This window comes from Crocodylus porosus, unplaced genomic scaffold (assembly GCF_001723895.1).
Source record: "Crocodylus porosus isolate Cpor-Errol unplaced genomic scaffold, CroPor_comp1, whole genome shotgun sequence".
Taxonomy (NCBI): Eukaryota; Metazoa; Chordata; order Crocodylia; family Crocodylidae; genus Crocodylus; species Crocodylus porosus.
This window is the reverse complement of record NW_017728906.1, coordinates 43308553-43335598: the sequence shown is the minus strand read 5'-3', so window position 1 is coordinate 43335598 and position 27046 is coordinate 43308553. Positions and strand designations below refer to the sequence as shown.

The 27046-nt window shown below is 44.8% G+C and overlaps 1 protein-coding gene across 3 annotated transcripts in view; it reads left to right on the top strand.

Moving 5' to 3' along the window:
* Positions 1–2778: 2778 nt before the first annotated feature.
* Positions 2779–27046, top strand: part of LOC109305862 (cystathionine beta-synthase-like) — a 44349-nt gene continuing 20081 nt past the window's right edge. The window contains exons 1-7 of one of the 3 annotated variants that reach the window (XM_019529010.1): positions 2779–2790; positions 9645–9706; positions 11261–11482; positions 18529–18740; positions 20874–20980; positions 21965–22099; positions 25683–25762. In XM_019529010.1, coding sequence (XP_019384555.1) covers positions 11441–11482; positions 18529–18740; positions 20874–20980; positions 21965–22099; positions 25683–25762 — 576 coding nt within the window. In that variant the 5' untranslated portion in view covers positions 2779–2790; positions 9645–9706; positions 11261–11440. Of the gene's footprint in view, positions 2791–9644; positions 9718–11260; positions 11483–18528; positions 18741–20873; positions 20981–21964; positions 22100–25682; positions 25763–27046 lie in introns of those variants that run through there. The other 2 variants (XM_019529011.1, XM_019529012.1) reach the window with 2 other exon arrangements.

Below are 27046 nucleotides of genomic sequence, written 5' to 3'. Positions count from 1 at the left end.
CTTAAGTTTTTACTGGCATCCATTACTTGCAGATGCAGAGTAAAGTATCTTTTGATCTTTCATTTCCCTTCTACACTTCTAGAGTGTTTTATGTTCTTGGGGCTTTAAACTGCTTCACACACTCACTCATGGCATCCTTTTAAATGCTGGTTTTACTCCTGGCAGGCAAGCTTCTTTGAGTAGATGTGATGTCTTTTATTGGACCAACTGAGTAGTTGGAAAAAAGTTCTTAGCAAGCTTTTGGGTGCAATCACCCTTCTTCAGGCACAGGGAGTTTCTGCTGGTCTGAGACTCCAAGGTGTCTCAGACCAGCCAGTTGTATTCCCTTTGCCTTACAGTGTGTGAGCCTCTTAAAAGTACAGTTCTCCACATTGATAAAAATACCACTGCAGCACAGGCCTTCCTGCAGATTGAACTATTATCTTTTTTAACTCCACAGCACAACTATCATGGCTGGTGACTTTTTATTTTTCTGAGCAAAGACCCCCAAATGAAAGCAAACGGGGTTCCTGGGGAGGCATATAAACTTGCAATATTTAAAGAAGCAGTACTGCATGTAACAACTAATGAACAGTGCATTGCACAGGCAAATTTCTCTATATTGTTTCTTAAAAAAACATGAATTAAAATGTTATGGCTCCTTTGCATCACTGGCATGACACATCTACTGTAGCAGTGAGGACTGATTTTAAATGCTGCACCTGCCTGTGCCTACTTAGGTTACAGTTTGAACCTTTACAGGGCTGCATGATGACTGCTTTTCCTGCAGCTCATCTACCACTCAGTCCCCAAGTCTAACAAATCACTTAAGGATTTACTTGTAGTGGGATATGACCCCCATATTTAAAGTGAAGGAGGAACTCAAAGTGTTTTCCATGTCCCTAGTCAGGGATGGCAATAGCTGTCAGGTTTTAATTTTTCCCCATTAAACAGAAGATCCAACTTGTTGCTTTGTGATAAAGATAATGTCAAGGTAATCAATGCAGTCTATTCTAACGTATTAGTGAAATCTCTCTTTAGGTGCTTTTAACACCACTCAGCACCTTAGGTTCTGTGTTTCCCCTGGGAACCATCCTAATCAGAGGTCCAGCATCACATCCATGTATGTAGACACCCCTAGTCTGGTGCTGGGACTTCTGTGTAGTTAGAGATGTAGTTAGCCCAGAACAGTAGTTCTCAACCTTTTTGGACTCAAGGTGCCCCTTGCAGGACTGGAGGCCCCTGTCATTGCACTGGAGCAGTGGTTTTCAACTATTTTTCATCTTCAGACCCCTACAAAATTTCGAATGGAGGTGTGGACCCTGTTGAATTGCAAGTGTGGGTATTCACCTGTTTCTGAGTGATCATGGCCATCTTTCATGGACCACTTAGACATAGTCTGTGCCCCTCCCCCCGGGGGGCCTCAGGCCATAGCTCGAAAATTGTTGGACTAGAGGAGGCTCCCCTCATTGGACTTGAGGCCCTCCCTCGCTAGACTCAAGGCTCCCTTCACCAACTGAAAGCCTCTCTCACTGGACTCAAAGCCCTTGTTGAACTCAAGGCCCCCCCCATTAGACTCAAGGTCCCCCTCACTGACCTTGAGGTCTCCTCCATCACTTCTGTGACAGGGGCACCCCCCACTCCCAAAATGGCTGCCTAGATCCCAGCTCTGCCCTCCTTGCACAGGGGGCTGGCAGGGACAAGCCTGAGCCAGCTTTCCTGGCCCTTTCCCCACTGCCTCCAAAGGCCGTGGGGGCAGCCGGGCCAGGTGGCAGGCACAGGGTTATCATACGTCTGGGTTTTCTGGACACGTCCTCTTTTTAGGTCCTCTCATCTCCGTCCAAGCAGTGTTTTGAAATCTGAACAAATGTCTAGGACCTTTCTCTGCTCCATGGTAGGAGCAGGGGGAGGGGGGATTGCGGGGTGGGGGTACCATGTGCATGTGCACACGCACGTGGCCCGCATGTAGCCAGGCAGGGCAGTGGGTGCAAGCTTGGCAGCTGGATGCAGATAAGTCTATTTGTGGGTGTGGGTGTGTGTGTGTGTGTGTACACCCGCCTGCTGATGTGGGGGAGGGGAGGCTGTCTGGGCACCAGGGCTGTGGCAGGGTGCGGGGGAAGCACCTGCCCCTCCAGCAGGGAAAGCGGGCAGAGGAATCCTTTTGGCGGCGGCGGCAGGCCCGGTGCTCATGCTCGCGGGGGCAGGGTGGCTGCGAGGCGGGACGTGACCAGGCTGCCTGGTGCCAGGGCCGGGGTGCCACGGGCGTCCCTTCTTCCTCCCTCCAGTCTGTGCTGGGCCCGCACAAGTCAGAGCCGCTGCGCTGTGGTTGGGTTTAGGACCGGGTCAGCTGTGGGCCTTTGCCAGGCGGGCACGTGGCGGGGGCACCCCCTGCCCCTCCCCCTCCGCACCCCCAGCCCCCCCCCCGGCCCCCCGCCCCGTCCCTCTGTGACGTCACAAAGCGGGCGGCGGGGGATGCCCCCCCAGGGGAGGGGAGGAGGGGAAAACCCCATCCCCCCGCCACAAGGCTGCAGGAATGACTCTCCGCCTTCCCATTGGTGGGGCGTATGCCCCCCACGCCCACGGTCCAGCCAATCAGAGCGCGCGCCGCTCCCCCTCCCCCCCGGCAGGAGTGCTGGAGCCCAGCTGCATCCTGCCCGCGCGCTGCGATCGGGGCGGGGGGCGCCCCGGGGGAGGCCGTGTCCCTGTGCCTTGGCTTTCCTCTTGCATCATCCCGCAGCACCTGCTCCCTTGCCCGGCTCGCACGCTTCTGGCCCTGCGGGCCTCAGAGGCTGGGCACTGCCCGCCCCTGCCGTCCCTCTGGCCCCCGCAGCCAGGAGAGATGGAGCTGGGCCCCGGTCTTCCGCAGGGCGCTGGGTTAGGCTCAGAGAACAAAGGTAGAGGCCCCTGCTTCCAGGGCTGGACACAGGCATGGGCGACCCCGGGAGCCACCCAGGGCCGGGACACAAAGGGGGTCCGGAAATGGTAATTGTTCCGTGATTATTTTCATTATCTCTGGTGAAGGTGGGTTCATAATAAAAGTTCTCTCAGGGCTGCCCGGAGTCTGGGTATGGTGCTGCCTGCTTCCCCCAGCCTGAAAGGAGACCCAGTGGGACAAAGCTAGGTCCCCCAGGGTGAACCCTCACTTGCTCCCAGTTCATTCTGGTGTCTCATGCCCGGAGCAGTTTCCCACCTCCTCCCCCTGGGATCCCTTTGTCTGGTCAATGGTTGCATTCAGCCACTCACTGAACCCTCTCCTTCATTGTAAGGGCACCATGTGGACATGCCCTAATCCCAGGTCAGCCATGGGCCCAAGGCAAGGGTTGTCTAGGGAGAGGTGCAAGGTGTGTTGCTAGTTTGCTAGTCCAAGCAAATTAAATACAAAGGCGACCCCCCCCCCACCCCCTTGAAATCTGTCTGCCTTCTCAGCCTGGTGGATGAGCTTTGGACAAAGTGCCACAGTTGCAATGCAAAGGAGTGTCAGAAAATGTGTAGCAGTTTGGCCACAGTGCAGACACCAGAGCCTGCTCTCTGCGTCTCCTATTCCAGGCCTCGCTGAAATCCTGAGTGCTGCTCACTTGCTACGCTATGAACAGGATCCTCTTTAAGCACAAGTGGACGCTCGGGTTACAAATGTCTTTTGCAGGCATGGGGGTAGGATTGCTTTCCTCTTGCATCATTGCTTTCCCCATTTGCAGCATGCAGGAGAAAAGGTTTTGGACCAGATTGTGTCCTGACAAAATTTCAATTGTGCTGGAGTCTAGTGGGGTCAGTCTGCCAGCCTGGGACTGCTCTAACCAGGCTCGCTGTGCTGTGGAGGGGCTGGCTGGGGCAGGAGGGTGCTTCAGCATGGGGCTAGCCTGCAGGCAGCCCCTATGCTGAAGCACCCTCATGCCTGAGCCAACCCCATCAGCATGTGCATTGCTGCACATGAAAAAACTCCACAGGAGTTTATTGCCCTGTATTTACAAGTGTTACCGTGCTGCAGAGTTTATTAATCCCCACATGTAGATGCTGAGACATTTACTGCAGAGCTAATTAGTCAGCTGGTGTAGACACACCCAGGATGATCTTTTGTGAAGTATCTTATTAATGGCTTGATTTCGATTTCTTCCCACTGATGTCCCTGCCCTGATGAATTTTATTGTCTTTCCAGCCCCTGAAAACCAGATCACAATGTGGATGGTTTTGTTTTTTTAAATGTGTTTGGGACTCATTTATTTCCCAGTGGTGAACAGAACGATGGGATTGAAAGTAGAAGAATAACGAGAGTTATGTAATACTGAATTGCAAGGAAAGGATGGCTCTGCAGGGAGTGCTGAATGAGAGCATGTTCTGTAATGCTCGAGTTTATTTTTCTAATGGCTATGAAGCTATAAGCACAGAACCTTGGGAGGGCTCCAAGTCTGCTACTCTGATGCCTACTGTTTTTAGAAGAACCTCCCTTACTAGCCTGATAACACAGGCCACATTTGAAGTTTTCTCATGCTTGTGAGATAATCTCCAAGTTTTTCTTCCTGTCGGTTACAGGCTTGGCACTGGCTCTTTGCCCATTCTGGGGAGATGGTTCTGCCCAGGACCCTCTCTTACATATTTTTTTCTTACCTGTTTGGCAGTATTTGCATAGCTTGTTGGGACAGGAATGTGTTTTTCAATGGGAGCCAACCTCCTTTGGCAGGCATGCCACGCGTCAGCCCAGCACCCTCCCAAAATGCTACTCCAGTCCTCTTCCCCTGCCTGATGCGCTGCTCTGCTCTCTACTTCCTTCCCTGTGCTATTTGCTTGATCTACTTGCTTTCTGCTTCCTACTTTATCAGGGTCTGTGCTCCCTGTCCCCCTCCTAACCTGCCATGTCACACACATAGGCTGCCCATGCCATAGTGGCATTTATACAGCTGGTTGGCCATCCCTGTTTTATAGCCTGTCCAACTTGAGGAGTTTTTGAACCTGACTAGAGCCTCTGAGAGCTGCCACAGTAGAACAGATTACTAATAATGGTCAATTCAATGGCATTTTTATTGATGGTAATAGTGAGCTTCATATTTTTTCTTTTCCCTGTTTTAGATAATCCCCTGATTCTCATAGGAAACCTGCATGTTTTCAAGAATTTGATCCTGAAGACTGTTGAGCACTATGGCCCCGATCCACTGAGCTAATCAAGCATGTGCTTGCCAGAATTTGGGCCGGCATGCTCAGCCCCTTGCAAAACTTCTCTTTGAAGGGGAAGGCCGTTCTAGAGGAATAAAAATGGGGTCTGGGAATTTTACATATGAGAATAAAAGGGTGTATGAGTGAAAGAGATAACAAATCAATGCTGCTGCTGGAGGTTACCTGAAAAAAAAAAAATCGGGCTTGCTATCGTCTGGTAATTCTCAGTGTGAGTGGAACCACAGCACAAGCAAAATTCAGTTGCCTGCTGTTGCTGAGATGGGTTTCTATAGGCTAGTCCAACTGCTTGAATTGATATAATTCTGTTTTTGACAGTGACTCGGCAATTCTCTGTCTAATGTAAAACTTGCCATTTGTGGTTTTGGAGAAGGAGGTCTGTGGCTCAAAGCCTAGTATTTAACTGGTGTGGGTGATTAAACAGCAGTGAGCTAAAATAAAACAAGATGACAAAATCCCCCATGCGTTTTTGTTTTGTTTAATTTAGAAAGAGAGTTATGAAGTTGTTGTTAAGCTTTTATTATGATGTAGCTCTGCTTTTGGCAAACCCACTCTAATATGGTTTGTCTGCCAAAGCAGGAGGTAATTTTCTCAATGTGATAAGCATAACCAAGGCAAAGTTCTATCTTAAGGCTGTTGTATATTGATTTTATCTGCTATGTTTAATCTTATGTTGTGTTATATAAGAAGCATCTCTTGTGACATGTGATTTGTAAGGGGGAGCATCCAGAAGTGGTTTGTTTTGTTTGAAAGAGCAAGGCTGCTGAGCTAGGTTAATTTTTTGTTTTCAAATGTTCACTGGTTAGTCTATGAGTTGCCTCCAGTCTAAGCTCTTTCTCTCTGTCTGCTTCAAGGTTTTTATTACAGCTGGGGCCAGGGGCGTATCTAGGGCTTACACTGGTGCACTCACATCCTCCCTTTGATTTCGTCAGTTGAATTCATGGTTTATTACAAATCTACCTAGTTTCGTCTGAATTCTTTATTTCATGGGTGTTTAATGATTCTCTCTCCTTTTCAATGATCTTGATGTTCCACTGATCAAGCTAGCCTTTCTTCTGCAATTCTACTATTCCTTAGTTGCTTCTGCTCACTACACCAGTTTCACCAGCTCCATAACTGCATACATGCAATCCTCCTCATCTGGGCAAGATGGCAGAATAGAACATTTTGCTGTCCTTAGGCCAGGAGTTCTTAAACAAAACATTTACAGTTTCTTTGCCAGCATAGCTGTAAAATCCTGGAGCATTAAAAAGGCAGGGGAAAATTGTAATGTTCCATTTCAAATCGCAGAGTATTTGGATATACTAATCCAAGGTTGAAGATGATTATTGATCCAGGGAAAAGCTTGCATCCACACCGTCCCCTATTGAATGAGATCACTGAGAGAGAATTGGGCTTTTAACTCCTCTAGGGGCAGATCTGCACCCCCTCTTCTCAGCTGTCTTTTTTCCAGAACCAGAATGTGATTATTTCAGTCCCCAGTAATTTCAGATTGCTCGGTGGTCCTTGACTGATGCGACTGACACAGACTGACTGCTCTGAGGGAGATGCAAAGAGAGCATAAAAATTACCTGTGGCATTAGCGGTCTTCCTAGAGGCTTCTAACGGCTGTGTGTGGTATCCAGATGTTACAGCAATACCTATAAGAGGCAAAGCTAGGAAGGATGCTAAGTACCCACTCCAGCAAAGCACTTAAGACCATGAGAATGCCTGCTACCTTCAGGTGGATTTTTTGCATGCTTGAAGTAAAGTATATCCCATTCTCAGGCCAAGGCTGAAGGGACTTGTACACTTTACCTCCTCTTTGGCAGTCAAACCTTAGTATTGTTGACTCTGATCCACCAGGTCTAACTTGTGGACCTGCCTTTTGGACAAAATTTAAGCTGCAGGCAGGACTCAGAAACTGCGCAGACAGGATCTAATTGGTTCGTTTCTTTTAAATGGTGTGGGAAATACACCCATATGTGAAGTGTTCACGGAACACATTGGATTAATAGCTTTGGAAACTGACATTCCTCATCCTGAAAAAGTGCGGCACAGACACTATTGGGAACAAATTCCCAAGCTGATCTTCAGTCTTGATCTTTACAGCCAGGAAGGCAGGGCAGCTGGAAAATTGTCTTTGGAAGCTCCTGCCTGGGTATGTGGCTCCTGGTTCATCTGAGATTACCAGTGTACCAAACACCCACCAAATGGTAATAGCTTGTAGCCACTGTTCACCTAGCCTGGTGCTTCATGGATGAATACCGTGATTTGCAGTAATAAGAGATACAAAGCTCACAGCTGGGTGCTGTCTGATTGAAGAAAGTTCTATAGAAAAGGGGGAGCAGCAGATTTTAAGGACATTTTTCTTCATCTCCCCAAATTTAAGGGATTGGATGCAACTAATATTTTCTGTATATTGCTTTTTTTTGGGTTTATGTTCTAGAAAGTAGTTGACATGACCATTGGAATAAATGCCTTTCCACAATTTATACATGTTTTTCTATTCAGCATCTCTCCAATGTCTTGCTGTGTGTGTGTAGTGGAGGAGGTTAGATCAACTTTTCTAATTAGCATGGCTAATTTATTCCTAATATAGGTATAGCTTTTACAACCTGGCTAAAAGCTTATGGCCCTTGAGAGATTTCCTTCAGGGAGAGGGTTAGTGCTGCTGACCTGCCTCAGATTTTTTTTTGTGATGGAGGAGTTTGATAGGGGAGTCAGCACAGCAACACTGCTCCCTGGTAGAGGTTGATGGTAAGGTCCATTGAGTCATAGTACGCCTTGGCTGGCCAGTCTATGCCCTTTCTCCAACCCTTCCTTGCCAGCTGCTCATAGGAGGCAGACCAGAAAAAGAGGAGGTTGCTGCAATTTTCTGTCTCTACAACTTTGTTTCATATTTATCCCACTTCCTCCATGTATTTCCTACCAGTAGTGGGCCACCAGCAGCAAAGCCCAGCTAGGTTCTGGCATGAATCTGGTCCTTGCCTCCAAGCTGTTGAAGCCCTCCAGAATGTCTTCACTAAGAGGGTGTCGTCCTGGGAAAGACGGACAAAACTCTTGAAGTAGAAATGATATCTTTTATTCGACCAACTAAATAGTAGCAAAAAATTTCTGTGCTACTATTTAGTTGGTCGAATAAAAGATATTGCCTCTACCCCAAGAGTTTTATCTGCCTATGCTTTTAGACCAACGTGGCCCAAACCAATATTCCTCACCCTGGAAAAAGTATTCTTGGAAGTACTACAGGGTCTAGTTCTTCGTAGCAGCAGCTTGTCCTATGTTCTGGTGACTACTGGTAAATATACCAGCATCTGGGCTGGTGCGGGAAAGATGTTGGTGTATCTGTTTTGTTTGTGGAGTCTTTGCCAAGTGTCAGCCTTGCATTTTTTTTTTTTTCCTGGGAGCAGTATCTTTTAAAGTCAATATTGTGTCCCAGGATAGGGGTTTTGTGGCAGCTGTGACCATTTGTTCTACTTTTTTCTACCTTGGAATTGTTCCTCTTAAGCAAAAATAGTAGTCCCAGCCAGAAACGTTGTTTAAAATTCTGAACCTGTGTCCCCTTCTTTCAAAATGAATGTGCTCAAAATCTGGCTGGACACAGCAAACACAGCTTTTTCCTCTTAACAGTTCTGTTATTTCTGGTTAAGCAGAAATAACATCCCTGTGACCAAGCGTAGTTAGTAGTGGTGGTCTGTGGGGTTTGTTGTGAAGCAGACTTCACTGGCCCTGTAAGAAAGGGTATGATGAGGGAGTTTGTAGGGCAGTCAGTATCAGGAGAGGGAGTGTGTGTTTGTGGGGGGGAAGATATCCTCTTATCCATGAAATTGTCTCATGGGAGGGGTTATTGAGGAGTATGTGAACTAATGAGTAGGGAGTTTCTTTGAAGGAGTAAGGCTTCTTATAAGCAGCAATCTGCTTTTATTTATATAAATATGAAAAACCACTCCCACCTAGATATAAATATATAGGTGGGAGTGGTGTTTTATTTTAATCTCAAAAAATGTGTATTTTGGGTTACTTTTTTTAATCCAAAAATTGAGGATTTTTTTTTTTTTTTTTATCAGAGAAAACCAGGATCCGTGTTTATAATCTTGTTGGTTTACTGGGGAGCAGTTCTATGGGTTCTTCCCTCCCTGCAATACACAGTCTTTTGTAATGTATATACATATCACACTCCATGTTCAGCTGGTAGGGACACAGCAGTGTTCTCAAAGCCTTTGTGAGAGAGACAGCAAAATCTGAAGAGATCGAGAGTTACTCTTGGAAAATGCCTTCTGCCTTCTTCACTTCCAAATGCATTGCACGGAGCACCTTTGTGAAAACAGAAGGCAGTGTTCAAAGCCCTCTCTCCTTGCCGCTTATCGTTATAGCGAACAATCTGTATTCTTTGTGCCTTGCAGCTATCTATCGATGAAGCTGGTGATATTGGTTCCATTATGGTGAACACGATGTTGCTGTCCCTTAAGAAGACTTTCACAACATTTTAATGCGTTTTCCCTTTTTTCTTTTTTTTGAAGGAGAGGGGGAAAAAAACCTTTACTGGAGCCTCTTGAAGCAAGAAGGCTAAAGAGGTGTGGTGGTAAGTACCAGGTGCAGAATTGTTTCTAAGCTACACCCTCCTTGCACAGCAGATCATAGTAATAAAATAATCATATTCCTTTCCTGTTAACAAACTCTGCCTCCTTTCTTATGGGACACTCAAGAGGCATTGGCATTGCTAGACCACAGGGTTCTTGTTGGACTTGCTTTGTAAACTAGGATTATTTCCTCTTAAATTCTGTTGGCTCCCAGCCTCCAGTGACATCACACACCCGTTCTCAGCGAATGCTTTCTTAGTGATCCTTTACGCAACAATTTGTACACCAAGAGAAGTCACAAAACCCTCTGTAAAAGACCTTTCTTATATTGCCCCAAATGATGCCATTTTTGGTACATCTCAGGATATTCCAAGAATAAAAGTGAGTGTTGGGTTTCACTGGGTAGCTGAGAATATCCCTTTTTCTACTGATGAGATTGAAGTCTTTTAGCCCTGTGTGCTTGTGACAGATTAGACCTTATTGGTACCTGTCTGATAAGCCTTGAGACTGAATTTGTCCTGTGCTGGGCCTTAGACTAATGTAGTTTTTAATTTGGGATGGGATGAGAAAAAGAAAGAAACACTCGACTAAGAGGTTTTAGGTTTGTGGCTTGTTTTATGTTTGTTCTAAGTGGTGACTATTTAAACCTGTTTAGGGATTTGGAGCATTCCTGAATCATTGGCAGGGAAGGTAACTAGTGGGCAGAAGGTAAAAGTGATCAATGGTGTGTGCTGAATTGGAGACTTATATACTGAAGTTCATGTATCACGTGGTTCCACGCTCTCATTGCTCTTCCATTGATCAGACAAATATACAGAGGGTGTGTCTCTTTTTACATAATATTTGTTTTGTGGTTGAACCCAGAGACTAAGCGCCACACTGGGGCCTTGTTCCAGGTGCTGTACAAACATGAAAGTAGATATGGAACCTACCACAACATGATTACAGAATCTAATTAAAAAAATAAGAAAAAGCACAGATATTTTGAAAGACTTGAGCCAGATGTACATCTCTGCAGACATGGGAAATCCCCTTTGTGCAGCTGGACTTGGAGATGCTAGCTCATTCTGTTACAGGCATAATTTAATTTATAAAACACCAAGACTGTTTTTAGATTTCATTTCCTAACACCTACATTTTTTTTGTATGCTGCATGCAGTTCTACTGGATTCATACAGGCAGCACTAATTTAACAGTAGGAAGAATTTGCTACAGGTTTGTCTTGTGATTGGACTCCTCCTATGGAGGAAAAGCAGAATGGGAAGAACATTGCCAATGTTTTCTTTGAGAAGTCATTTCTCAACTTGTTCCCTTGCTGGGTGCCTCTTGTGACACTTGCGCTTATTTGGTTGGTTCATCAAGGGTGCTTCTTCGATGGAGATGAAGGATGGCATTGAATAGGATGAGTGCTATCAAAAGAACTTCAGTTGTTCACCTCTGTGAGGGAATCTTCCAACTATTATGTAGTAGTTCAGATCTGGCTTAATTTGGTACCTCTACTGCCCAGCTCTTCCTAATGCTATATGTTTGCATGTCTTGTCCACTTTGTTTTGCAGCATCTTGGCTCATTAAAAGCAGCGGATGTGTCTTACACCCAGTACAAAAGTTTGCCTGGCTCAACATTTTAACCTTCATACCCTGAAGCCTTGGAGAACTCGTTCTTCTTTGTGAACAGTAGCAAAAAGAGATTCTGGAGTGAATTGAGTCTCTTGTGTATTAAATCCACGCTTAGGAACATGTCGAAATCAGCACTAAGGAGATCTGGTGCCGTGCTTGAGGTACTCAGTCTGATGGGATTCGTTCTGTGGAAGCTTTCTCTTAAGATCTGGCTTTGCTGGCATTATTTTATTGTTTCAGGATGTGAGAAGGTCACAACTCATAGGAAATGTAGCTGTGCCAGCAAAACCCCTTGTTTGGATGCAGCTCTGCTGGTAGACGTGGCTCAGCTAATGCTGTTCATGGTGGTATCGTAACTTGCTACCAGCTGAAAATCCATTCCTACTTCAGACAACATGGCTGTGATAGGAGATAAGGACATAACTCTGCCAGCATTGCTTATAGCACCAGCAGCTATAACCTAAGGGCTATAGTTCAATGAAAATGAAATGAATCTCTAAGACATAAAGGGGAAGGGCCGTTAAGCTTGAACATAATGTTAGCAGATGACTTGGCAGTCTTGTTAAGATGCAAAGCGAGAAGGTGAATGAAACAGAGCTTGGGTAAAGGGCCTTTTTGTTATGCACAGCTTGACCCAGAGACCTATTGTAACCACTTTTGTAGCGTGCTTTGCCCCTCATCCATATCTGTAGTTTGTCTAACAATTGAACTACTTCATTCAAAAACACCAAATTCTGCTCTGCACCAAATTCAGTGGGGCTTCACAGGTTAATCGGGATAGAACTTGGTCTAGATGTGGACTTAAAATGCTTTCATTGAGACAGTGGAACCAAATTCATGAGCACAGATGTTTTATTGTTGAGGTACATATCTTGAACATGCTACAGACCTTCAAGCAGGCTAATTGATCTGAGAGACAAAATAAAGAGCTGGAATATGAGAGTCAGGCACCTCAGGCATGAAAACAGCGTTAGTAATGTTCAAATTTTAAGCTGGCCTGGGGCCAAGGTGGCTCCAATGTGTAACAAGATCAGTTATTGAGTAATTTTGCCTTTTTAGCTGCTTTATCACAAAATCAGCCCTTGCAAGAATTTAGCTCCACCCTAACCATTACTAGAAAACGGATGCCTTCTAGTACTGGCTCTGACATGGAACTAAGCTCATACAAGGAAAGAGAATTTAGATTTCTCCATCCAGTAACAATTTCAAGAAGTTTGAAGTTCTGGTTTTAGCACAGCTCTAGAAAACAGCTTCCAGAGAAAAAGGCAAGCGATGATGTCCATCTAATGTAGTGAATGTATAATCATTTTTGACAGAATCTTTAACAATTCATAATCTTTCAAGCTAGGGAAGTGTTAATGTCAACTTCCATGTAAGGTAGTTAGAAAATGAACTCCTGTATTTTCTAAAGTGTTGAAGTGATGCTGTAGCCATGATAGTCTAGGAAATGTGCATGAGGCAAAAATGTTTGTGGATGATCTGTTTTTATTGGACTAACTGCATGGTTGGAATAGACATAGGTAAGTTTTCAGGTATCATAATACCCTTCCTCAAGTCTGTTCCTCAGGTCTATCCCAACCATGCAGTCAATCCAATAAAAGAGATCATCCACAACAAATCCTACCTCTCATTTTTTAAAGCCATTTCATTGGGCCTTTTTTTGACACAACTTCATCTAAAGACCTGCTTTAACCATGTCTGTCGAACGGACTCCCATATTCCTCATTAGTGAGACATTGGACAGTGAGTGAGTATTTCAGGAAATGTATTTAGTGGAAAAAAAACCTCTGGTAAACCTCTGTAAAACCCTCCATGAGAACCTGCCCTTGTTTACTGTCCTGTGTGGTGTGGTGAAAGAACTTCAGGAAGGGGCTTGGTTTGAATTTGTGCGTGAGTTTTTATTTGTTTTGAACAATTTTCTATATGCTCAGACCCATTTCCCTCATTACCTTGCTGAAGAGACTGAGAAGAACCATTTGGCTATAGACATGCATTGCATATAAACTGGTATAAGTGGTCAGAAACCAGTCCAGGGTTGTAACAGAACAGAAGTTCAGTGCACGTAGACTGGCTTCAAAATGGCAGAACACCGTTAAAGATAGACTAGGATGGATGTAGTATCAGATTTAAGCAGATTAGGGTAAACTGGTCTATCAGATTTCTGTGTCAGATTCCCTCCCAACTGAAGTTAGGATGCAGTCCCCCAGCATCCCAGGATGCTTTGCAGCTTATCTTCTCCTCCTCCCTTGCTAATGGGCAGGCTAATCTCTGCCTACACTCCTGTGCTCCAGCTGAGCTAGGCTGGCCCTGCCTTTGGGCTGTCACAGAGCTGAGGCAGCAAAGCCATTGCTCCCTAGCCCTGCATCCTGCCTCCTCTCCAGCCCAGCAGGGGAAAGGCAGGAGAGCAGAGCCCCCCCAGCCTGGCCCCGGGCTCCCCTCAAGTTGGGGTCTACCCAGCTAGGAGCGGCCCTACACTGGAGGGGTTCCCCCACTCCTCCCACTGCTGGCAGGGCTAGCTGCACAGCTCTGCCCCCTACAAGTCTCAGTCTCTGACCCACAGGGGGAGAGGCAAACAGAAGGCTGAAGGAGGTCTCTCAGGCCATTGAGTCTGGTCTTCTGCATTGAGCAGTCACTGTTGAACCAAGGGTTTATCAAAATTGCCACTTTAAATCCTTATTCCCAAGATTGATTGGCTGATTTTAAGGACTTTTTTTTTTTTTGTGTTCCAAGCCAAATCAAGTCCAAATCCATGAGTCAGTCCAGAACCATAAGTGGTCCTACAGCCGGCAAACGTCCTCCACCCCCACCTCAGGCTTCAGTTATTTCCAAGGTCTTTGGCAGGCATCTTATGTGCAGGCCCAAGCCCGGAGGTTTGGGGTTCGGATGCCCTCAAGTTTCACCTGCTCTCAGCCATATGGCCTCCCAGTTCCATAAAGTGGGCTTAAAGCCCCAAAACCTTGGTGGGTACTAAACCACGCCAGAAGAGCAGTTATCTCTAAGCATGCTTAAGGAAAACTGCCTTCATGGACCCAGATACATCATGTTTCCCCTGCCAAGTAGGGTTGGCAAGCCAGTCAATGGATCAGTCGGATATAGTCAACTGACTGCCTATTATTTGCTTATGCTCAAATATTGTTAAATATTCCATGAATAGGGTGACCAGAGCTTCTGCTTTTGCTGGGACAGTCCCATTGTAAACACTTGTCCTGACCATCCTGTCAGTTGATCAGTTTTTATTCCATTTCATCAGGGACAAGAGTCAAGAGATACAAACACATCCCATTTAGGAGCAGGTACCTCTCCCCACCTTGTTCTTCTTTCCTGAGTTTTTTCAGCCTTTTCCTCTCCCTCCCCCACCTTCTCAAAGGTGTAATGAGCAAGGTTTGCACTCCAGCATGGGGAGCACTGGTGGGTGCTGCCTCTCCTCCCCCACAATAAGTGCCTGCATTTTTGCTGGTGGCAGCTATTGACCCCAGCTGGACCCCCGCCCCCCCCAGGTCAGCGATCGGCCAGTGGGGGACCTCCCCCATTGGTGATCAGTGGCTGGTGCCCCCCCAGAGCCAGGAGGCACCAGTCAGTCACCCATGCAGTCCAGGCAAGTCCTGCAGGGGAGCGGGGAGATGACCGTGGAGACATGGGCAGGGAAGTGTGGGTGGAGATGTTCTGAGAGCTGGGAGAAGAGATGGTGGGTGTGGAGAGGAAACTCGGGAGACTTGCCTAAGCCAGAGACTCAAACAGCCCCCAGCTGCTGCAGCCACATCATAGTCTGCCCACCCCAACAATTGCTGTTACAGTAGCAGTGCAGTGTCCATGCAAGAGCCTTTTTTTTTTTTTTTTTTTCTGGAGTGCTGGGGCACAATTCTGGCACCCCTCCTAAGCTGGCACCTTGTTCACCCACCCCTAATTATGCTACTACCCTGCCCCCATTTTAAGCTATGTGGTGCTACAAGAGCTACTCTGTGCTGAAGGAAAAACCCAAACCAGCAGCATAGAAATGTTTCTCCTACTTGTCATCGGCTGTGCCTGCATTAATCTCCAAACAGAAACAGGAAGATTCAAACAGCAAGATGCTTGAAGAGTTGGCTTGTTGCCTGCTTAGCTTACCTACATTTAAAAACTGGATTTGGTGTATTATAGTTGTTATATGTGCTTTAATTTGTTTTCTTTTTTAATTTTATAATTGTTTGAGCTGACCCTGGGTGTCCAGAGTAAGAGCCAAAGAAGAGAGCTGTTCGTTATTGAATGCCATTCAGAATTGTACTTGCCTGACATTCTAAGCTATAATAATTCATTTCATTTTTTTAGAATTCAGTTTCATTATTTCTTAAATAACAACTAATTTGATTTTTGTAACAGCCTAAGTATCTAACCTAGTGAAGATTCAAGTCTTTCTCTTTACTGTTTTAACACATTATTTGACCAGTTAATTGATAAAGTTTTTACTGACCGCTCAAATATCCAACTCTACCGCCTGGCACAAACCAAGAATCCCTTGCAATATGCCATAGGTAGAAGCAAAGGAGATGAGATTGCTGTCCTGCCATTGCACTGACCAGACATTGGAAGTAATTGGTTAATATGCAGTGGTTAACAATGCTAGATGTCTAAGATCAAAGGTGGGGGAACTCAAATTCTTAGCAGTAAATAATGATATTGGCATAATAGGTATCTCTGAAACATGGTGGAATGAGGAAAATCCATGGGATGCTTTAATACCAGGATACAAATGATACAGCTATGATGGAGTAGGTCATACTTCACATCAAAGGAGTTGCACTTTACATCAAAGACTGCATAAAATCAAATAGGGTAGATTTTTCAGCTCGTAAGAGAGGTATCATACAATCTTTGTGGATAGAAATCGTGAGTTTAAATAGAAAAAAGTACATCTAGAAACATACTATTGACCCCCAGACTGGGATAGCAGTAATGAGCAAGAAATGCTAAGGGAGATGAGAGAGGCTGCAACAGCAGAAAACACAGCAATAATGGGGGACTTCCACCAGCCATAAATAGACTGAGGCAATATAATGTCAAGTCAGGATACAGAGACCAAATTTCTTGATGTTATAAAGAACTTCTGCTAGAGCTGGAATGTATAAGAGAAAAGGCCATTTTTGACCTAGTTCTAGGCAATGCTCAGGATTTGGTGCAAAACGTTACTGAGCTGCTCAGCAACAGTGACCACAATGCAATTGGGTCCATGTAGGAGGGGAGATGAGAAGAAAACCTACCACAGTCATCTGTGACTTTAAAAAGGGACACTTCACCAAAATGAGGAAGTGAGAAGTTAAAAAGGGCCCCTAAGGAGGTGAGGAACTTGCAAACAGTGTGGCAACTGCTTACGGACACCATACTGGATGTACCGAGCAAAGGCTTACTGCAAATAAAAAAAAAACAACAGATGGAAAGTGGAGCAAAAGAAAGCCAGCATGGTTTAATGGCAGAGTTGTAGAAGTAATAAGCAGAAAACATGCTTTTTTCAAGAAGTTGAAGTTAAATCCTAATGGGGGGACCACAAACTGGCAAATCAAATGTAAAACTGGAATAAGACAAGCTGAGAGAATTTGAGGAGAAACTTGGTAGAGACACAAAAGGTGACAATAAAAAAATCTTTAAGTACATTAGAAACCAAAGCCAGAGGAGTCAGCTGGGCCATTAGATGTTCAGGATGTAAAAGGGGCACTAAAGGATGACTGAGCTATTTCTGAGAAACTAAATGCATTCTTTGCATCTGTGTTCATTGTGGAAGATGCTAAGGACAAGTTAGTATTGCTGACCCAGATTGAGGTTTCAATAGATGAGGTTGCAGAGGAACTGATAAACTAAAGAGTAGAAAATCACCAGGACTTGATGGCATTCATCCTAGGGTTCTGAAGGAACTTAGTTCAAAAATTGTTCCAATATAACCTCTCACTAAAAACAGTACCAGAGGACTGGAGGGTTGCCAGTTTAAACAAAGGCTCTAGTGGGGTTGCAGGGAATTACAAACCAGTGAACCTAACTTCTGCTTTTAGAAAACTGGTAAAAACAAAAATAAAAAATAGAATCGTTCAGCACATGGATGAACATGACTTGCTAGAGAACATAACATGGCTTTGTCAAAGGGAAATCATACCTCACCAATTTACTAGAGTTCTCTAAGGGTGTCCATAAGCAGGTGGATCAGGGCAATCCAGTTGATATATTATATTTGGACTTCCAAAAAAGGTCCGCTATCAGAGGCTGATACCTAAATTAGGTAGTTGGGGATTACAGGGAATGTCCACTCATGGATTAGAGATTGGCTCAAAGAAAGTAAAAATTGAGTATAAATGATCAGTTTTCAGCATGGAAAGAAGTAAACAGCAGGGTCCCCCAGGGATCTGTGTTGGGAACAGGTCTGTTTAACATTTTCAGAATTGATCTGGAAAAGGGGATGAATAGTGAGGTGGCTCTATTTGCCAATGACACAAAATTATTCAAAGTGGTAAAAACCGGTGTGGACTGTGAGGAACTAAGCATGATTGAGCAAATGGACAACTAAATGTTAGATGAAATTCAGTGTAGATAAGTGTGAAGTGATGCACCTGGGCAAAAATAACCCCAAAATAACCCAAACTACATTGTGTTGGGTTCTACATTAGCTATTGCCATCCAGGAAAGAGATCTGGGAGTCACTGTGGATAGCTTACTAAAAACATCAGCTCAGTGTTCAGCAGTCATCAGAAAGGCAAACAATATTAGGGATTATTAAAAAGGAAATTGTAAACAAAACTAAAAGTATCATCATGCCACTTTATAAATCCATGGTGCATCTAAGGAGATCTACAGGTTCCAGGAAGCATACGTTTTATTTTGCTTAATGTTGGCAAGACAGTAGCAGGACGTAGTGTAACTTGGCACCACCATCATATAGGGTTGCTTCTATAATAATATATCACTTTATGTATCCCATTGGGATTTAGTGCCAATGACTGAATTAAGTAGTCTGCCATATGTATCATGTTAGTATTACATAATCTACAGGGTGAAATTCCAGGCAAGGGTTAGCTAAGCTGCAAAAGAAGAAGAAATGCCAGTGTGTAGGGCTGTGTAATAATAATAGTGACAGCAGCAGGAACACCAATGATTTGACACTGTTGTGGACTTGAATGATATTTGCTGTTGACCAGCAAATAGCTTTTGGTAAGGATGAGTAATGGCAGGCTCTTTTTTCTCTTTGAAGGATCCGATGCCTCCTGTCCCTCCCGAACCTGAGATGGACACAAATTCTTGCCCTCACTTGTCTGCCAATTGTGTGCAGAATGGAGGACTGGAGAAGGAGCCCTGTAACACTGGGGAGAAAGAAAGGAAGTGGATCCGACCTGATACACCTAGCAAGTGTACCTGGAAACTGGGGAAACCCCTTTCAGAATCCCCTCATTATCATTCAACTTTGTAAGTAATACCGCTGTTTCTGCTCTGTCTACTTTGTTAAGCAGGAGCTGGTCCCCTCCAAGAATTTCATAGGCTTAACTAAAAATAGCTTTAATTGGCCAGTTCAAACCAAAGTGATAACAATTTTAACTTAGTTTGTGTTACGGGATGGGTTTGCATCAGTTTAGTTAATTAGTGTTTTTTGAAATAATTTATGCTGGTGCAGATGCTCTGGGTGAAATCCTGGCATTGCTGAAGCTAGTAGCAAACTCCCAATGGGTCGTCAGTGAAGTCAGGACTTCACTCTCTGTTTCCCAAACTCTGAATTTTCTTTGATTTAAGCAAGCAGCTGTTCAGGAGGACAGGGATCGTTCTAGTGAACACTGTTGCTGAGTAAGATGATGCCTACAGTGGGTGATCCTGCTGTGACCCAGTTCTTGTGCCTTTAAAGTGTATATGTTGTTTCTCTTCCTAGCTCCTTCATTCTGTCATGATTACACATTCCCTTTCCTCTAACCTACACATCGCTAGCTTGAAAGAAATTGCAGGCAGAACATTAATAAGATGACCAGGAATCTGAGGCTAGATGTAGTTAAGAACTTGGGTGCCCTGCTTGAGCAGGATTTAAGGAGAATATAGACAACTCCAACATCATGATCCATAAAACTCCTGCTCAGCTGCCACCCAACCGGTGCACCTGAACTCACTGAGCATCTTAAATTATTGCCTTAATGTTCTCTCAGTGTGTGCCTGCGTATACCCAGAACTGGTCAAGTCTCAATCACTTGGTACCTATCTAATATCTAAGCATGGTCAGGATCCAGGAACTAAGGGCTCCTATAGACATGCAGGGATGCTGCTCTGACACGCTGTAATTACAGTGTGTCAGAGCAGACTCAAGTCTGCTGGAGTGTGCTAATTAGTATGCTTCAGCAGCTTTTGTGTGTCATGTATTCAGCATCCCTGTGCTTCAAAATGGCATCTGGGGTGCATTAAAGCTTGTTGAAGAGCTTTATTTAAAGCACCCCCACTGCCATTTTGAAGCACAGGACACTGAATACATGACACACTGTGGGCACTTTAATTAGAACAACTCCAAGGGCCACTTTAATTAAAGCACCGCCCCCCCCAGATATGTGTAAAGATGCCCTAAGTGTCCAGCCTGAGGGACCCAGTCTTAGGCAGTGTCAGTGCACATCTGACAGGATGGGGGCTCTCTAAAAAATACAGTTGCAGCTGCTTTATTTTAAAAGCACTACAAGAGGACAAAGGGATGGTGTTGGTGGTGAGGTAGCTATACCACTTGCCAGGGAGATGGGAGACCTGTGATTAAATACCTCCTCAGCTTGAGATGCTTCCAATTTGCATCTCTCCCCAAACTCCATCTCCCAAAAGGGCTGCAACCATCAGGCTACAGGCTAATCTAGGTGGGGACACTTGCCATGCACCGTGGTAAAGATGTGTCACTGCACAGAAAAATGTTCAAGATTCACTAAGTCAGAAAGAGGGAGCAAAAGTGAGCATAACTCCTCAAATTGGTAGTTAAGATGCTTCCCTGTGAGGTGGGAGGCTAGTTTTCTGGCCATTTCATTAGGTACTATTTATGCTCTTCCTTCAGTGACCACTCTAGAGTGAAATAGTCTTTAAGTAAAATATTCTTAAAACTAGGACCTGTTTCTTCCAAGCTGGAAAACTCTGTTCTTAACCAACTTTAATAAATTAGACCTCTTTCTATTCTTTTAAACATATTCACAACAATCTGTAATCACTCAGTTACTGTCAAGCTCTTGTTCAGAGAAGCTGAACCAAAATGAACTCATTTTAAGTAACCTGGTGAAGCAGTTATTGTAATCGGGTAAATAATTTAAATTGTTTATTCATTCATTCATTTGGTGAAGTGCTTTGTAATGATGATGCCAAACTATCTGATGCTTGAGTAAATGCAACATATTTTAGTCTATCCATGACACCTGGCTGATGGCCAATTATCGCACAAGTTCTGGATCAGGGGTTTTCTGGCTTTTCTAAACTTTAATAGGTTTTAAAAAGTACATTGAAAACAATGAAGTAGTGAAAGGAGTGAATTGAGCCTAGTGCTGTTGTATGACCTGCTTGTTGTCATTGTCAAGAATCATGCTTGTGTGTGTGTGTTAGGTCAAAAACGCCAAACATCCTGCCGAGTATCCTGGAGAAAATTGGTGATACGCCCATGGTGCGGATCAACAAGGTTGGAAAGCAGTTTGGACTAAAGTGTGAGCTCTGTGAGTACAGGCTGCAGATACAACTGTTAAGTCTGCGGGTAATCCCACATAACAGCATTTGCTAGAGGTAGCTGTTGTTGTTCTTCTGAAAAACTGAAAAATAAAAAGTTAAAAAACTCACCCAAACTCCATCAAGCATGGAAATTATTGTACAAAATGTGTACTTTAATTAAACAGCACCCTCCTCCCCCCACATTTTAAATGAACCTGTTAACCCACTTTAATATTCGTGGTTGCCATGAGCTTAGCCAGGGGGAGGTCCAGGGTTTTAAGTCAAAGGGAAACAAGAAATGTTAAAAGGGCTGGGAGAACTGACTTTTTAAGGAAAGCTTGAAATGAACAGATGTCATTGGTATAACCTGGCTAAACAGTGACTGCTACATGGGTACAGTTTAAAAGTCAATAATCGTAGAGACCTGAGAGTTTCTATTCACTATTGTCCCAGGTGTGAGAACTAGAAGAAATGAAATGAGGCAGGCAGAACATTTTAAGAAACTTCCCAACTGTTAGGGCAGGCTCCTACCTGATGAAAAAGTGCAATAGGGGACAATTCTTCATTGATGAAGGAACAGTCTTTTAAAATACTGTCTAGATTAAATACAATGGCAGCATATTTCCGTACTCCTCCTCACTAGATTTCACCTGCATCTGGGCTCCTAATCCTTTTTGATCCTCTGCCTCACTGCAACAAGCAGAGACAAGCCAACAAAGGAAGGTAGTGATTGGTTATGATGAAAGAGATGCAGTGCAGGGCTTCTAATTCCTGTGACTAACAAAAAAATACTAATATTTTTATTACAAGTTGGTCAAGAACACCAGAGGTGCTTTGTCTGGGCTAGGGAGGAATTTAAAACTGAGGCAGAAGCCATTTTGGCTGAAGCCCTTTTGAAGCCAAGAAGGCTGTTTGTAATGCTACTGGTGAATGTTTGTCGTTTGTTTCTTTCAAAAAGAATAAAGAAATCTGTTTGATATGTCTGTTCTCAGTGGCAAAGTGTGAGTTCTTCAATGCTGGGGGGAGTGTGAAGGACCGAATCAGCCTGCGGATGGTGGAAGATGCAGAGAGAGCTGGGATTTTGAAGCCTGGGGACACTATCATTGAGCCAACATCAGGAAACACAGGTAGGAATTTGCAGGTTCCAGAGACCACGAAGTAATGTTGGGGAAACAGTCTGACGCCTTCCATAGCACAAGCAGGAGAGGTATCTGATTATAGAGGTCTGGTCACTCAAAGGACTAAAAAAAATCTTCTCTTGGTAGGATGGGACAACATCACAGTGGTTTTGTTCCCTACTCAAGGTCAGATGGGGTAGAAATACAATACTGTGGTGTTCCTCTAAGTGCCTGGGAAGCAGCTGGTTAAGATTTTGCAGGGACAGTTTCTACATATATAGGAGTTTCATTGCCTGTCTGTCTGGTAAATCGTATAGCCTGTATCACCATTATTAATGGATGTTTGTCCTTTCCACACCCTGCCATGTACTTACCTGTGGAGCAGATCAAGTTCCCAGGGCCATATAGGGAGTCTGTGGCTGAACTAGGAGCTGAACCAGGTCTCCTGCAGTGTCCCTATCCTAAAGGTCATCCCTTATCCAATGTCCCTGCAGTGTCCCTATTCTAAAGGTCATCCCTTATCCAATGTCCCTATCCTAAAGGTCATCCCTCCTACTCCTTTGTCTGAATGAGTAAATCAGTAGTCCAATATCTTGTTCAGACAGTGGCCAGTGGTGGATGTCTGATAGGAAGGTGTAATTCCCACCCCTCCCTCCAAACTCCTAAGTTATTCAGTGATTGAGGGAAGAGCGTTTGATGGGTACAGTCTGCAATTCATTTTCCACTTCTGTCCCGAAGTATGAAGATCGCTAGTTCGTTCCTCTCTATAGTAGCTTCTGTAATTGTGACCCTGCCCAATAGCTGAGGACAGGAAATGAATAATCCTGTACCCAAGGGATATGGCAGAGAGAGACAGCAAGACTTAGGATGGATGGGGGCCCTAATTCATTACAAGGGCTTCCAGTTGCTACTGCATCAGAAATAGCCCAGAACAGCATGGTTCCTCTTGAGAAGAGTAGAGTGTGATTCCTAACCAAGGGCTCCTGTCTCAATGGCAGCACTTCCAGCAGTACAGAGCACTCTTCTGAGGAGCTGGCTGGGAACTGAGCATTGCCTGTTGAATTGTCAAAATCAGTTCTTGTAGCACAGAGGTGCCCCTTTGGAGAGCTGATACAGGTGGCTCCTGCTCAGCTTGCAAATGCAGTTGGTATCTTGGGCCACATTTAATTACATTCAGCTCTAAAGCATAGGTAGGAAAGAGCTCTGGAAAGGAGGAAGAAAAGTAGTATGAAGGGTAGAGCCTCTGACACATGGAAACAGCATCATAATAGAAAATACTGAATCTTGGCAGCACTCTGCTTCTGCCACTAACTCTTCCAGATCTGCAACTGCAGCCTGCGGCTGCTGGCACACATTCATTTAAAGGCAAATGTATGATTTTGGAATTGGGGATTAAATCCCAGTTGCACCCTACTTGCTAGTGCTATCAGACCCAGAGATCATAGAATCATAAAATCATAGGACTGGAAGGGACCCCAAAGGATCATTGAGTCCAGCCCCCTGCATAAGCAGGAAAGACATCTGGGATCAGGTGACCCCAGCCAGGTGACTGTCCAGTCTTCCTTCATGATCCCAGGCTCCACCTGCACCAGCAAGTAGAAAGCTGGGTGCCTGATGATCAGCTGGATAGTGACTGCCCCAGGGCTCAAACCGGCCCATGTGATCCTAGAACCTGCCAACAATCAGCTTATTGTCAGGTGGCAGGAACCCCACCAAGACTGGTTGGAGATTCTGGTGCAGTCCTGACCTTGCCATACGTTCAATTTAAGACATGATGGAAGCCAGCCACAAAACCATTACACAAAAAATGTGTACAGATTTTGCAGCTGGTTTCCATTTTTGTGGTGCCATTAATGCCCTGAACATGTGGTTGGGTTACAATTTAAGGCATGATTAACAGACTGATTGCATTGTAAGTGTAACATCTGCCAGAGGCCTGAGTCATATGTGAGGTGTAGGAGTCTGAATCTGTATTCTGCATCTCCCACATCTCCTCACATGTGGTGACACTGCAGGCTTTAAGTAATGGCCTGCTCTTTTATAAGGTGAGGTCTCCTAATCAAGTAGTCCTTCCTGCCACAAGATCTTTGGTGCAGAAGGTACAGGGTAAAGGACTTCTTGAAAAGTGCCTTGTTTCATTAAAGGTAATGAAGGCAATCAGGCAGGCATTACAGGGAAGTGCTTTTCTCCCCGTGTCTCTTCCCATAGCTACTAAACCAGTCACTTTAGCAATGGGGATGGGTTTCTCTCCTTCCATGCATCCCTTCTCCTTTGCAGCTTGAGCCCTCATTTGGAATGTGTGGTCCCTCAGATCTGATCCACAGGGCCAGATGAGTTTAATGCTCCTGGTTTAGAGTATCATTAAAGGAATTATTTGAGATCTGGCAATAATGCCCTATAATGAGAGCCTGAAAAAGCTGTCTGTTGTTAGGATCAATGTATTTAGTTGATCCCAGAGAAAACTAAGTGGAGATTGGGTCAGAATCTATAAGAGTATAAGTGGGGAAGAGATTCCGAGCAGAAAACCCCATGATGAAAGCCACCAGTCAGAGCTTGAAGCTAGATTAATTCAGACTAGGAATGTGGTACAGTGTTTAACAGGGGGGGTGTAATCAACTACTGGCACAAGTTATCCAGAGATGCAGTAAATTGTTCAGTACTTGTAGACATCTTCCTAAAAGTTACAGTTCAACCCAAGGCTTGACAAAAATTTGATGAGCTCAGCCTTTTGTTATTCAAAAGGTCAGACTAGACAGAGGTGCTCAACCTCTTGCCCATGTGTCCTATCTGGCCCACAGAGCCATGGCATGCAGCCCATGGAGTTCCCTACATGTTGGAAAATTTGGCAGTAGGGGAGTGGTAGAAGCTCTGTGTGGCTGGATCCACTCTGCCTGGGCCAATGTTGCACAGCAGAATCAGGGCCAGGCCTGCCACCCACACATCCACATTGGGCTGAGCTGCTCACACCTCCATCTCCCCACTACCTCCCCTCATGTCTGCACTGGGGCCTGGATGCTTTGCCCTTCCTCTCTCCCTCCCATGCATCCAGATTAGAACCAGCCCACTCCCCACTCATCCCCCAGGCAAATGGATTAGGGTTGGGCTGTGCATCCCTCTCACCTCATGGCCAGATCTGGTCCCCACCTCACTGGCTCTGCTTATTGGATCGGGTCCACTGGCCAGATGCAACCTGCAGATGGACCTAGCACCTCCCATCTGGCCTACGGGGAAAAAGCTTGGGCACCACTGGACTAGATGATTGCAATGGTCCGTCTGCCCTTAAAATCCATGAATTCCTGTTCACATCCATGCTTACTCTGAACAATGGGGTGCAGTACCAGAGTGGTTTTGAGAAAACTGTCCAGGAAACTTAGATTTACTTAAAATTTGCTTAGCTTGCTTCTGACTTTGGTCAGAAGTGAGTCAGTACATGCCAACAGTGCAAAAATCCAGTTCTCTGAGTACCTTCAAGATCTGGTTACCCTTTTGGCTGCTGCAATAACATCCCTGTCAGTCTGAGAATTTTCCTCTTTAAAATGGAGATATGTGGAATCCCTCATAACATACTCTGTATGTATTTGTCTGTTTCTAGGTATTGGGCTGGCCCTGGCTGCTGCTGTGAAAGGCTACCGCTGCATCATTGTGATGCCAGAAAAAATGAGCATGGAGAAGGTCAGTGTTGACCTAGAAGGGGACATGTAATGTGGGGGAGAATAAAGTGAAAGTGTATGGGGGGAAATATAGAACATCTTTCAGCTTTTGAACTAAGACCGTATTAGTCAATACTCATTTACTCTAACCATATAATCATACATGAATAGCAGTGCCCATACAGTGACATTGATACTGCAGCTAGCTCAACATCCACCTTATTTTTAAATCATAGTAGTCAAAGGGACCTCAGGAGGTCTAGTCCGGCTCCCTACTCAAAGCAGGACCATGCCCAACTAGATCATCCCAGCCAAAGCTTTGTCTGCCAGGCCTTAAACCCCCGAGGATGGAGATTCCACAATCTCTCTGGGTAGCTTGCTTTACTACCCTCCTAGTGAGAAACTTTCTTAATATCTAACCTAAACTTCCCTTACTACAGCTTAAGACTGTTGACCCTTGTTCTCTCATCTTCCACCATGGAGAACAGTCTAACTTCATCCTCCTTGTGACCCCCCTTCAGGTAGTTGAAAGCTGCTATTAAATCCCCCCTCAGTCTTCTCTTCTCCAGACTAAGGTTTACTGCTGTCTTCTATTCTGCTCCAGCTAGTTAGAACTAGTTGGAGTAGCGGGGATCTGTTCCAATTTAAACTGGTTCTCTCTTAGTCATGAAAGAGTGGTTATGAGTGGGTCCTCTGGCTATGACTGGGCTTGTCAGTCAGAATGACTTGTGCTTCACAAGGTTAAACTTGCCTGAACATGCAGAGATCACAGAGGAGGATGCTCTGTGCTTGGTTGTGAAACTGAATATGGATGTACTGCCAATAATTGGTCAGACAAAGGTGCATTGTATAGTTTGCTGTTGGAGCTGATGGAAAGGTTGGTGGGCAGCTGCAAACAGAAAAGGTATTGGTTATGTAGAGGTGACATTGCCGGCCATTGTAAAACTGCTAAATGTAGGAGTGGTGACAGGCCTGCTGACAAGACCAGTATCAGATGCGAGTAGAAATACAAAGGTGTTTATCTAGGGAAAGAAAGGATGACTAGATGCTCTGGGTAAATTTAATGGAAACAGCTTAGAACAGGATGTTCTACCACCACGTTACCTATTGAGTGGTGAGATCAGAGAGGGGGGTCTAAAATTAAGTTCAGTCCTTGGAATATTGGCAGATAGATAAAAAGCAAAGATGGTCTTTCCTTGATTTAAGGAAATTTTGATCCACATGAAATGGAGAAGGGAAAAGCATGTCTGCAATTCTGCCCTGCTCCTGAAGTCCCAGTCAAAGCATGGCCATAGGAAAAGGAAGT